General features: G+C 34.0%; 1 protein-coding gene across 1 annotated transcript in view; it reads right to left on the bottom strand.

Annotated features, from left to right (window-relative positions):
* Positions 1 to 13,984, bottom strand: part of EML4 (EMAP like 4) — a 155,938-nt gene that overhangs the window by 62,963 nt on the left and 78,991 nt on the right. Inside the window, 4 exon segments of the mRNA XM_082851983.1 lie at positions 2,241 to 2,266; positions 2,734 to 2,862; positions 4,714 to 4,887; positions 7,825 to 7,954. Coding sequence (XP_082708109.1) covers positions 2,241 to 2,266; positions 2,734 to 2,862; positions 4,714 to 4,887; positions 7,825 to 7,954 — 459 coding nt within the window.

Here is a 13,984-nt window from a genome sequence, read left to right as displayed (position 1 = left end):
CCGCTTATGGTCACAAGCTAAGTAAATGGTGAAACCAGTCTTGACTTCAATTACACATGTTTAAACATCTACACTATGTTGTTTGTTACACACCTCTACGAGTAAATTAAGATTTATAAACAACTCAAGTGTAACTGTCCAAAACCAAACTATTCTTTTCTACACATCTACTCCTCCTCAAATGTTCCTTATTTTAGTAGATGCCTCTTATCTACTTTCAAGTTAGCCTTCATAGATTCCCTCCGTTCCTTATCGCTCATACCCTACCTGTAATCTCCTAAACCATCTAGAATCCCATCTACTTCTTTCCATAGGCTCTGCCTCACAGGCAGGCCTGAATTATATAACAGGCTGAGGCACAAGAGTTTTCCTTCAAGATACACTCTAATGATAAATATAGCTGATTAAAATGGCAAAGGAACAGGCTCAAATTCCAAAAATAAGGCTTAATGCAAGCAACATTTGCAAGCAACAATTTTAAAATTCCAACATCTGGAACAATCTTCTTCAGCTAACAATTCTTGTACCAGAATTGAACTGGCTTTTCCAGTTTTTCATTTCATCCTTCTTCCCTACTTTAGTGATGCTTCTCTAGCAAAACCCTTCCCTTTTAAATACATTTACTTACCTGCCTATTTGAATGGTTTTGAAAATTGTCACCAACACAGAGCACTCACTTACATACTAATCATAAGTTAGATCCCTTTTCCTTCCAAAGGACATACCACAGCACGACAAAGAGAAAGATAGCCCTTTCTCATTTACCCTCTAAGGATTTTTATAAAATGTAAGCTCTTTGGCAAAACATGTAATAATAGGCGCACCTTTTTATAGGTACAGTGTTTTCTGTTTTTAAAGTACTTTCATACATATTATTTCATCCTTCAGCAGTCCTGTGAAGTAAGCTTTATAGTTATGTTCTCAGATTAGAAAACTACCCAGAGATGTTGCCATTTTGCCTGGGTCACAAGGTTGTTATACAGTAGAGCCAAACACTAAACAGAGACTCTCCATTCACTGCTCTTGCCACTATATATCACTATCTCTCTCTTTTTAAAATGTTTTGACACATAATAAGAATTGTCTTTGTAAATAAAATTTCATTTGTCCTTAAGGTATTTCAACTATTACTTAATCTATACTTAACTATAAATTATAAAAGAGGGAGTAAGACCTAACTGAAGGAGAACAGCAGCAATAATCAGCTTCATTTAGAATTTCTACGTAAAAACAAATGATCCAAAGAAGATTGCAAATATTCTTCTTATCAGTATCAAAAGTGAAAATCTACAGAAATCAAGTTAAATCTCTAACAAAAATTTTAACCACATTGTATATGGTTAATATAATAAATAACCCAGAAAATAAAGATAACTATGACACATAGAAATGAGCTGTAAAAAGCATGCACGGGAAGAACATGCTTTTATTTAGAACAGCATGCTTCAATTAAATTTGCAGGCAATTGAAGGAGAATGTAAAACTGATGTATAAATCTTACCTACTTTGCAATTAAATTAAGTACACATTTACAGAAAGTCTTCTTTCCTTTTTTGGGTCAGAACAAGCCAACAACAGCAAGTAGCCAGAAATTACAATTAATATAAAAGAAAAATTTAAGAGGAAATGGATTTGCTAGACTTATTATATTTTAAGTCTTAGCTTCAAGAAATGAGTGATTATTTGCAATGAAGTTGGCAAGACAGGAAATCGAGTTAAAATTTATCAATCTTTTAAATGGCTTTTCTAAGTACAACTTTTATTTTTTTTAAAAAGGGGGAAATTCCCCTTGGTATTATACCTCTTTGTAATTATATCTTTATTCCTACTGTTGACCTTAAAACTTCAGAGCTCAGAGAAATAGAAAAGTGGTTGGATTCACTAGTTCAAATTACTATATTTCCTTTATTAAGAGGAAAGTCAGGTAGTGTAAAAAATGAAAAGCCAAATAAGAGATCCAGGAAGAAATTAACTAAGAAGGCGACCAACTGTGTAGCTTATTCTTACCTTGGCTGTTTTTTTCACGGGTTGACATTTTTGCTGGTTGAGACAAAAATGACATATCTTACAATAAAAATTAGATAGTTTCTTAAATGACTATAACAACACACTTCTTTTTTATCACTGTGAGCTAATAAATAAAGTACACTGAATGAAAGTAAGTCAATATTCTTATCAAAAGAAAAAATTTAACTGATGTAGAAAAGATAAACATTTTTAAAAAAGGATTTTTAACTTACCTTGGTTGATGATGACATCTTTATGCCTACAAAAGGAATTCAAAGACATTTATTTTATAATTTTATTTGGCTATTATAATCACCTGAAGAAATTGCAAAAGATTCAATGTCTAGGCCACACCCCAGATAAATCTCCAGACATGAAATTCAGGCACCAGTATTTGTTAAAGTTTCTCACTGGTCTAAACTACTAATATACTGTTTCATAAAAGAAGGAATATTCCATTAGGATCAGTTAAACAACAAAAGCATAGAAAGAATTTATGAAAAATACTCAAATTTTATGAGATTATTGAAATTTATTATGAGTTCAGAAGTATTAACAGGAAGACAGCCTTTTCTAAAGACACAAAAGGAAAAATGCACTTCAAAGAAAAAAAGATATCAATACAGATTTTTAGAAATGATTTAAACGTGGCATATAATTGTACATGCAAATGTGATAGTCAAAGAATTAATAATTTTCAGATATAACTTAAAGTATAATACTTACTTGTCTGCATTTTTTATAACTTTTGATATTAACTTTGATGTTGAAACTGCCCTCAGCAATTTATTACGGCTATCGTCTGAATTTTCCCATGAATTATGTGACTTTTCAGCTGTTGGTGGTCGTTTTATGCTGGAAGAAACATATTAGTTTCTTAGAAAAAAATTCTAAGAGTAGCAATTGACAGTTTGACTAGAACATAAAAGCAGTAATTAACATTTTCTTAAAGCTAATCCAGAAAAGAGAAGGAAGGATTAGTTGAAAGTTTCTGTGCCTGGATGAGTCAAGGAGTTAAACAAGGCAATTACCAAGTCTGTTTTTTAATTTTCACTATTATTCAGAAGATTCACTAGAACAAATATTACTTGATCTAAAAAAAAAAAAACCCATTTGCCTAAATATAATTACTATCTCTCAGAATTTATGAAATTGCGTGAATTTGTGAAAAAACCTATTCAAAATCATTACAAGGCTGCTATTTTCATTTTTTATGTCCTCATGGAATTAAATTATACATGGTACAAATGACAATTTCTAAATAATTGTGGGACTAAAAGTAAAACTCTTGTTTATATCTTTTAGAGTCAATTTTATCCATGAAGTAAAAACAATTTAACACAAGAATGTTGTATTATCAAAACTGCTTCCACATATTCATAACTGAAATTTTTTAACTTATAAATGATTTTTTGGCTGCACTGCTAACTGTCCTACAACTCATCCAGCCTTCAATACTTCTTGTAGTAGTATATCCAAAAAGCAATTCAGAATGGCAAGCACATTTCCAAGAGACCTTAAAAAGCTGAAAAAAAGATCTGGGACAAAGAAGATGCCAAGTCAAATCAGAACCTTAAAGAGATTGATTATAAAATCACCACATACAATCCAAAGTTGCAAAACATTAATAAGCTATATCCAAGAAAAACTCCACATCAGACCAGGCAAAAGAATTACAAACCATTTAGATAGCATAAGAATCTGCACGAGACACACAAAGCATTTTTAAAATGTTAAAAACATGCATCAATCAAGTGAAGGGTGTTGTGTTTTCCCAAATTTCCATTAGAGATTTGAGGCAAAATACTAAGCTAATCAAATAAAAATATATTATAAATCTTTTAGGAATGGATGTCATTTATTTTTATTAAAATCCTAGCCAGTTCTGGGAATGGTTTATATTTTCCTAAGATTTCCAAGAGGAAGTATGATGATAAAATACATCTATACCTAATCATAAAGCTTGAATCAACATCCCTAAAGCAGGCAAATTTCATTAAGTTGGTCTAAATATTTGATTACAAGGCAGCTGTAGTGTTGAACTCCCAGCATGCAGGTTTAGATCCCCAATTTAGGCTCACACACATTGTTAGAATGTTTCTCCCTTCTCCCCTTCTCATAACTTTAAAATATTAATTATTATAGACACAGAGAGAAGCCCTCAAGCAAGCCTTTAGCATAGAAAAGATTAGGTGAAATGAATTCAATTCTCTACTCAAGCAAGAACTTATCCTCCCAAAACCCAAAACTGAAACTGAGATGCAGTCACAATGAAGAGCCATTTGTTGAGAAGGGCCCTTGCAAGCTGAAGGTTGTAATGATGCCAAAATATGGTGAGTATAACAACATATGGCAATTTTCTATCCATGGCTATAAATTTATGCACAGTTATATATAAATTTTAAAATATTCTATAATTTTACTATAAAAATGTTGTTTTGGTTTTAGAGTAGGTTACTTTTGCCTTCCTTTCATCAAATTGTTTATAACTTAATTTTTTTCCTCCAGTTTTAACTGATAAATATAACCTCAAATTTTCATTCTCCAATGTGTTAAAATACAGATTACAGCAACAAAGATGTAGGGGAAAAAAAGCCATCAGGCTTTTCTCTTGGAAACCATGGATAGCCAATTTTTTTCTCAAGTCACAGAATTTAGGTATCGTTACAACCATTCCCTAGCTCTGTACTTGGGGTCAGTTAAAACCTTTTGGTGGGAGTAGAATTCTTGCTTTCTTGAGTTTGTCTGTGTATTTGGAGAGGCTGTGAAGAGGGCTGGGGAGAAGGTGATGCTCGAATTTGTGGACTTTGATCATTAGAGTGAGATTCCTCTTTTTTTTCTCTCTGTCCTTGTGGTTTTTCTTTCTTTTTTTCTGTACCACTGTAAAATAAAGTATAACATGGAACAACACATATTTAAACAAATAAAAAAGATATATCAAACGATGGAAAAAGTTACTATTATATAATTCAAAATCCTAAATCATACAGCTAATACAATTTATACTGCTTTCATTCAATAATGAAAATATTTCTTTAAAAAAAATCTTCAGTAAAGATTAAAATCTTCAGCAAAGAATTTATTATAATTCTAAGGCAACATATCCTAGGAAGATTGCCCCTTTGGACCAAATTGGCCTCTAATGCATTTTGCCATCTTGGCAAATCTGGAAGGACAGTAGAAGCTCTCTTAACTGACTACAATTTACCCAAATCAGAGCATTAGTGACACTTTACCTCTGTAAGGCATACTGATGCCCAAGGAACACTAAATGTTCATGTTTTGTAGGTTATTCTCTAACTCCTGTTTCTTCTGTATACTTCTGCTTCCACCAGTTGAGTTTCACACTTACCAAGAGTCAACTGTGTTTTCTCCCCCGAACCTGTTTATACCAGTTGTACTTGTTATTTTAATGATTAAGTTAATAAAATACAAAGAAAACTGACAAAATGTACATAGGAAAGAGAATGATAATTTCTATGTAAACTAAGCTGAATGCTTTGGAAAGACTCCATAAAAATGAGTTACTAAAAAAACTGCTGTTAAATTGTGTAGGTGACGCAATTATAAAAGATTATGTAAAAAAGTCATAGAAACAGATGGGTTCTAATTCATATTGTTTTGCAAGTTTCAAATTTCTTACTCTGTCTGAAAGGATGAAACTAAAAATTATAGAAAATGATTTATGGGTGTATTTTATGCAAGATAGTCAACAAGCAATCTAATCAGAGATGCATACTTAGAAAGAAAGAAGGGGGAGACTCAGCCTTTCATTAAAAAATTGACAAATGAACATATGTGAACATATTTTAGGTTAAAATATTTAAGATATATATGTATAAATTCTTATGATTCCACACTTTGACTCTTGATTAATGAAGCATCTCCTATTCCTGATCACACTGGATAAGAATCCTTATATTGCACAAACACTTATGACAGTATTACAAAGCAGATGGAATCCACGATTCCAGGGTTGAATAGGTATAAAACCATCAACTATCTACATTTCTTCTTCTTTTTTTTTTTTTTTTTTAATTTGGTTGCGCCGGGTCTTAGTTGCAGCTGACAGGCTCCTTAGTTGAGGCTCGCGGGCTCCTTAGTTGTTGCATGCAAACCCTTAGTTGTGGAATGCAAACCCTTAGTTTTGGCATGCGAACCCTTAGTTGCGCCAGGCGTGTGGGATCTAGTTCCCTGACCAGGGAACTGAACTGGGAAGGCAGAGTCTTAACCACTGCACCACTAGGGAAGTCCCTACACTTCTTAACCAAAGGACATTTTTAAATTTGACCATAAGGTACATAAGCTACAAAGAAGTTTGTTTAAGAACATTCTAAACAAATGTAAGTAGTACATACAATTTAATCACATGATAATAGTGAATAATGTTAAAATATAATTTTGACAGTAACATTTCTTAATCTGATTCATTCTGATAACTTCTGACCTCAGACTGACTTTTGACTGTCTTGCTCATATTCAGTTTTTTAATTATGTGCTGAGAAATACAATTCTACCTCAAAAATATCAGATTAACTTTGTAACTTAAAACTGAGTTAGAAATTACTTCTTTCTTGTTGGTCTTCAAACTATCCTAAATGCATAGTATTAGGCTAGTAGTCTTATGTGGGCCCAGTAGATTTTTCTTCTGGGTTATTTAGAAGAAAAACACAAAGCCCCTGCATCATAAATTAACAGACTTATCTGGTTTTAGATTGTTGAGTCACTACTGTACATAATACCACTGCACATAACTACAGCTATGTAAGAAAAATGGGCTGAATCCAAACAATTACTGGACACAAGGAAGTTTATTATTAAAAATTGTATTAAAAATTTCTACTACATATTAGTTTTTCCATAATTTGTCCTTTTCTCCTGAAACTGCAGCAAAGGTAATAAATTTTGGCAGGGGATTTTTAAAAGGCCTAAATATCTTGTCATTTCTTCACCACTCCTGTCAAATGTCTGGTTAACATCTGTAAATACACACTGTTATTAAATAATTCAGTCACTGGCATTAGTTTATTGAGGCAACCATTTTCCATCAGCACATTTTAAATATTATTCTATTACTGAAAGTTTTTCTTCAATCATTCTTTGAAGAAAACAGCTATAAGATTATGTGGCTGACCTCTTATGGTCTCTCCAAACCCTATATGGAATAATTTGCTGGGTATTACACAAAAGCAGAAAAATCCAGTAAGCAATTTTATTGGAATACACTGAATTAATTAATTGATGAAAAGAACATAGAGAACGTAGTCCACTGAAACTTTTATATTACAATATTTCCACTGCCCTCCTGCCCACCACCCCTAACATACTCACACGAACACACAACACAGTAATATAACATTTTGAATTAAGCCTCAATTTTATAGTCATGATTAAAAAATAAAAGTTATAGCATTTAACCTCCCACTAATATACATATATGCTGAAGATTCTACTCCTTTAAAAATGCTATATCAAATGTATCACTTGCCATGGAAAATTCACTTATATAATTACATTAAATATAGTGATGTTTATCGCATCAACAAACGCCTATTAAAAAGAAACAAAACCAAACCAGGAAATGAAACTGCTTGCTGTCTTTAGTAAGAACCAAAAGCGTCCTCACACTACTCCATAGGTGTGATGAATGTAAACTCAGCAAGTACAGGCTGGATATCTCTGCATTCAGAGACAAAGAATTTAAAGGACATGCTCACCTGAATTCCATACAGCTCTATTTCACATTCTTTTCAAAAGCAGACTGAGTTATCACATTCAATTTTGCAATGTTAGCTTTTTTTTTTTACAAATGCATACCTTTTAGCAGCAGATGAAAGAGTTTCTTTTCTTGCAATTGAAACAGAGCTGGTGTGACTTGGTTTTCTGTTTGCACCACTCCCATTGGCTATACAGGACATGGAAATAGCTTCTCGGATGCCTGGCGGGCCTAGATATGGTTAAGAGAAAACTTTAAAAATCAAACTTCAAAATATTCCTCAAAGATAGGAGCTTAAAAAATTAAGTCCAATAGTGTTTAAGTCCATTAGTGTTTAAGTCTATTAAGTCTGCTAGTAAGCAGACTGTCCCCCCATATGCAGCATACAATATTATTATTTTTCAATAAGTGTTTATTGAGTATATAGATAAGAAAGGAATGAGCGCATAAAGATAAACATTTGTAAACTGAGACAATTCTATGTGGTATATATAAAGTTATAACGTATTTGGAAAAAGTAAATAAAAAGACAATGAAATACTTATTTCCTCTATAGAACAATGAACTTTGTTGACTTGTACACCCAACTTTAATTAGCTACATCTCCAGTGTGGTCTACAGTTCAAAAGGAAATGAATAAGATCTGGAGGTCCCAGAGGATTCCATCATGCAGCATACAATATTACTGTCTGAAGATTTAATCTCATCAAAATAGATCCATAGAAAAGCCATGCTAAATTAAATTGCTAAATTGCAACTAGGGTCATTCTCTAGCTAAACGGTTTGCTATTCACACATAGCAGCTTTAAAGTGCATGATTCAAAGCTATGCCTCAAGTAAACCACAACTCCCCACATATCAACAATTTTCAGAAATAGCTCAGGTTCTGTTGAAATTTAATTAGAAATCCTAGAAATCATAAATGTTGAATCTTAGAATATTGTTCCATATAAATAAAGCATAATTATGTAAAATAACCCGTTATCTTAATTTATACAGTAGAAGGTTTGGAACATTTATTCCAGTATTCCAATAACCCATGTGATGGATATGCTGCTATGGTCAGGAAGACTCACAGTCACAAGATAAAACAGCCACATCTACTAAGGGGCAAGTTTATCTAAAAATTTGGGAATAAAGAATAATTTTGAATTTTTAGACTCAGTTTTCTCACATGCACACAAGAAAACCTAACTTTTATATATCTGGCTTTCATGTTTCTTTGTTTGCTTCACTTCATAAAAGCACAGAAAGCAAAAACATTTATGTATAGAGCCTAAAATATTTCGTACCCTAGAATGTTACATATATGATAGTATAGCACTGCATTTCTGACAATAATATGCTGTTGGGAGCCACTTATATCATAATCATCTAAAGTGCTTCCTTAATATTGAGATTCCTAGACCCTTCCTCAGACAGAATGAATCAGAAGAGAGGAAGGAAGAGACCTACTGTATTTATTTTTCAAACTTCCTAGGAAATTTTTCACATATAATAAGGTACAATAACCCCTAAATTAGGCTAATATCACTGGTCATTAGATCTAGTGCTAGTCTGCCAAATAGGTGACTTCTTGTTATATTGACTCTTTCTTTTTACTCTGGTAAAGTACTCATAAAATTTACCATTTTAACCATTTAAAAATGTGCAACTCCGTGGCATTTAGTATATTCACAACGTTAGGCAACCACCACCACCACCCAGGTCTTTATTGCTAGCTTTGGCTTTCTTTCTTTTTTTTTTTTCCTATTTCCTTAAGATTAAAGTTAGGTTATTGATTTGAGATCTTTCTTCTTTTTTAATGCAGGCATTTACAGTTATATATTTTCCTCTGAGCACTGCTTTTGCTGTATCAACAGCTGATTTTTCAAATACAATTTTTAAAACTTTTTGTTACACAAAAAACCCATCAGCCACTATATTAAAAACATATATAATCTAAAATCCACTTCCCATGCTCTCTTCCAATGATCCAAACTTCATCTCAAAAAAAGAGACCAATTATACCCATTAGGATGGCTATTATAAAAACAAACATATAGCACAGGGAGCTCAGCTCGGTACTCTGTGAGGACCTACATGGGTGGGATGGGTGGAGGGGGTGGGAGGGAGGTCCAACAGAGAGGCGATATATGTATATATATAGCTGATTCACTTCGTTGTACAGCAGAAACTAACACAACATTGTAAAGCAACTATACTCCAATAAAAAAACAAACAAGTGTTAGCAAGGATGTGAAAAAATTGGAATCCTTGTGTATTCCTGGTAGGAATATAAAATGGTACACGTGGTGTAGAAAACAGTATTCGCTGTTTCTCAAAAAATTAAACATGGAAGTACCATTTGATCTGGCAATTCCAATTCTAGGTATATACAATCCAAAAAATTGAAAGCAGGGAGTCAAGCAGATATCTGTATACCCATATTCATAGCAGCATTATTCACGATAGCCAAAAGGTGAAAACCACCCAAATGTCCATTGACAAACGAATGGTACATATATACAATGGAATATTATTCAGCTTAAAAAAGGAATGAAATTGTGAAACATGCTACAACACGGATGAACCTTGAAGACATTATTCTAAGTGAAATAAGCCAGATGAGAAGAAAAGGGCAAATATTGTATGATTTCAATTATATAAGGTACCTAGAGTAGCCAAATTCATACAAACACAAAACAGAATGGCAGTTGCTGGGGGCAGGGGTCAGGGGGGTGGGGCAAGGGAGAGGAGTGGATGGATACACACTTTCAGTTTGGAAACATGAAAGGGTTCTAGAGATGGATGGTGGCAATGGTTGCACAACAATGAGAATGTGTTTAATGCCATTGAACTGTACACCTAAAAATGGTTAAAGGGGTAAATTTTATGTTCTGTATATTTTACCACAATAAAAAATGTTAAAAAAAATCAACATATCACCACTGTTTCTAAGTCCTACAGTTTACTGTTGAAGTCTTCAAATGCTTTCAAGGTATCCTGTAAAACTACCATTCATCTTCACAGGATCAGATGGCAGTGCTATGCCTCACAGTTTTGATCAGTCTCAGGAGGCTCTCTATTCTCTATTCTAGGCTCATCCTAAATACTTACTCAAAAAAGACAAGGTATCTTTTGATGTCTTGGCCGTTTCAAGGCCTATATATAATGGCTTCCTTTTTATTATTCAATATAAAGGTTTCCAACTACTGAGCCAGTTACAAAGTTTACTCTGTAGAGTAGTAACAATTGAAATGTTTGTGCAATTATCTAGTTATTTTATTATCTTTATTATGTAAAACAAATGGAAAAATAGAAAAATGAAGATGCTGATGTGAATAAAAAGGTAGGTCTCAAAACATAATATATGATTGAAAATTATCAAGTACTATATGTTGAAAACGACAAACCTTTAGCCTAAACTGAATTCTCATTGAATTTGGTTGACTGTATAGGCACTTGTGAAAGAAAACAAAATTAAAAACAACACTGAAGAAATTTTGGAGCTACACCACAGACAGAAGTACAAATAATTTTATTATATTTTATTTTCTTTATCAGACCCCCCCGAACATACGCACATGATGTAAGCCTTTCAGAAATTAATTATGCTTTAATGTTCTCTTTCTGAAGAACTGGAGTGTGGCAGTGAGATAGGCTGTGGATCAACAGTTACTTCTGAATTTTCTGTTTTAAATTATTTTAGGTCCTCTCTTATAAACAAATATGTAAACAGAGAAAAGTTACTTCATGTTCTTTTACTTCAAGGAGAAAGAAGAGCTTGTATTTCATGCACACCAAGCTAGCAATTGTCTCCAACAGAAAAACAAACACATTCTCCCAGTTAGTATAAATGGGATACTCTCTTCAGTTTCTAAATATTCTGTTTATGGTCACAATTTGCATGAGGAGTAATAAGTCCTCTGTAACTCATTTAGAATTTAATAACCTGTAGGTATTCTATTTGCTAAACACCAGCAAGTTACTGGCATTGTTCAACATATATATACATAATTCTGTATATATGTATAATTTATAAATACATACAGTTGTCCCATGGCATCCATGGGGGATTGGTTCCAGGACACCCCCCTCCCACATGGATACCAAAATCCACAGATGCTCAAGTCGTGGGCCAACTATACTATGCCATTTTAATATCAGGGACTTGAGCATCCTAGGATTTTGAGCATCCACCCTCAGGGGTCCTGGAACCAATCCCCTGTGGATACTAATAGTGACTGTACACTCAAAGTAACTCCTCGATTCTGTATTCCCCCTAATCACCCCACCCCTGACATATGCACCCACCCACCCCCATTCCAAGTCTAATAAAGTATTTGGAAAAGAGTCAGTGGTCTACACTCTCCTATCTGTACCTCAACCTTCTGCAATCTGGTTATCGTCTAACCACTTCACAGAAAGTTTTCTTGCCAAGATCACCAATGACTTTTTTTCCACTAAATTCGATGGGTATTTTTCAGTCCTTATCTTGTTCAACTTTTCTTCAGCATCTAATATTGCTGACTATTCAGGCAAGGACAGTATTTAGGTAAGGACAATGTCCTTAGTTTCTAGGACATTGCCCTTGCCTGAATTTCTTCTTAGCTCTGACCATTTCTTCTCTCATTTGCTGGATACTCTTTTCTTGCTCAGATTTTGTATCTTGACTCTTCAGTTATCTTGTTACCATCATACCCTTCTCATTATTTTTTATATCTAACTGCTTATTGAACATCTCCCCATGAATGTCTGTGTCCTTCCTCCCACCAAACAAAACAAAAACTGGTACTCTGTGATATACTTTATTCTTGGTGAAAGACATTACCACCCATTCACTGTACAAACCAGAAAACAAGAAATCAGGTTTGATTCCTCCATTTCCTTACTGCCAACATTCAGTGGGTGACTAAGTCCTCTGTTGCATCTGTAACTCTTTAAAAAAATATTCCCCCCAGTTCTGTTGAGATAAAACCGACATACAATAAGTTGCACATGTATAAAGTGTATGGTTTTGACATACATATATGTATGTTTTGACATACATACATACATACATGCCTGTGAAACAATCACCACAATCAGGATAGTGAACATGGCCATAAGTCTAGAAAGTTTCCTTGAGCCCCTCTGTAATCCATCTCTCCCTCCCTCACTCTTGTCCCCAGGCAACCACTGATCTACTTCCTATCACTATAGTTTGCATGTTCTAAAATTTTATATAAATGGAATAATACAGTATATATATAGATAGATAGATTTGCCTTTATTTATTTATGGCTGCGTTGGGTCTTGGTGGCTGCGTGCAGGCTTTCTCTAGTCGCAGCAAGAGGGGGCTACACTTTACTGCAGCACACAGGCTTCTCATTGCGGTGGCTTCAGTAGTTGTGGCGCATGGGCTTAGCTGCTCCACGTCACGTGGGATCTTCCCAGACCAGGGATCAAACCCATGTCCCCTGCATTGGCAGATGGATTCTTAACCACTGCACCACCAGGGAAGTGCAATTTTTAATGGTTTTAGTCCTCACACTGAGGTCTACAATCCATTTTGACTTAACCATTTATAATTATCTGTAATCTATCTGGAAACCTTACCTGTTTTGTGATCCTTGCATACATCCCCATGCTTAGCACTGTGCTTGAATCCTAGAAAGCACTTAATCAATATCTAAATGACTAAATGAATGCATCTTCACCACTACTGCCTCAAATTTCTCTTCCGGGTTATGTTCAGTTTCTCTATTCTCCCTTCTAGCAGTACTATTACCTTGCTCTTAATGCATTCTGTACACCATGCCAGAATATCTATCTAAAACAAGCTGTATATCTCTGAAATAATATGACATCAATTGTTATATGTACCATTATCACAAACAGCATTAGAAAGAAGTGTCACTTATGAGAACTGTAAGACATAATCAATAGTAAGATGCATTGTAATTCCAGAGATGTTAAAATGCAAGAAATATAGCCATCTTAGAATTAATGGATTAGTGTAACTCTACCTGTCATTCTTCAATTTAAAATCCTTTAATGGAGCTCCAGTCTCCTCAGGATAAAAACTAAATTCCTTAGCAAGGCATAAGAAAACCTTTCACTATGGGTCCTCTCCACCAGTTGAGGCTCACTTTTTGACACTCCCAACCTCACACCTCATGCTTCAGTTTATTCTGAACTCCTAAACTAAGTACTTTTACTCCCCTGCGCTCTGCACCTGGATGGTCCTTCTCTCTGGCATGCTAGTCATCCCTGCTTGCCTAAATTAACATATATTCA

The sequence above is a fragment of the Leucopleurus acutus genome, assembly GCF_964270905.1.
Source record: "Leucopleurus acutus genome assembly, chromosome: 12".
Lineage (NCBI taxonomy): Eukaryota > Metazoa > Chordata > Mammalia > Artiodactyla > Delphinidae > Leucopleurus > Leucopleurus acutus.
The sequence above is the reverse complement of the archived record's forward strand: the minus strand, read 5'-3'. Positions and strand labels throughout refer to the sequence as shown.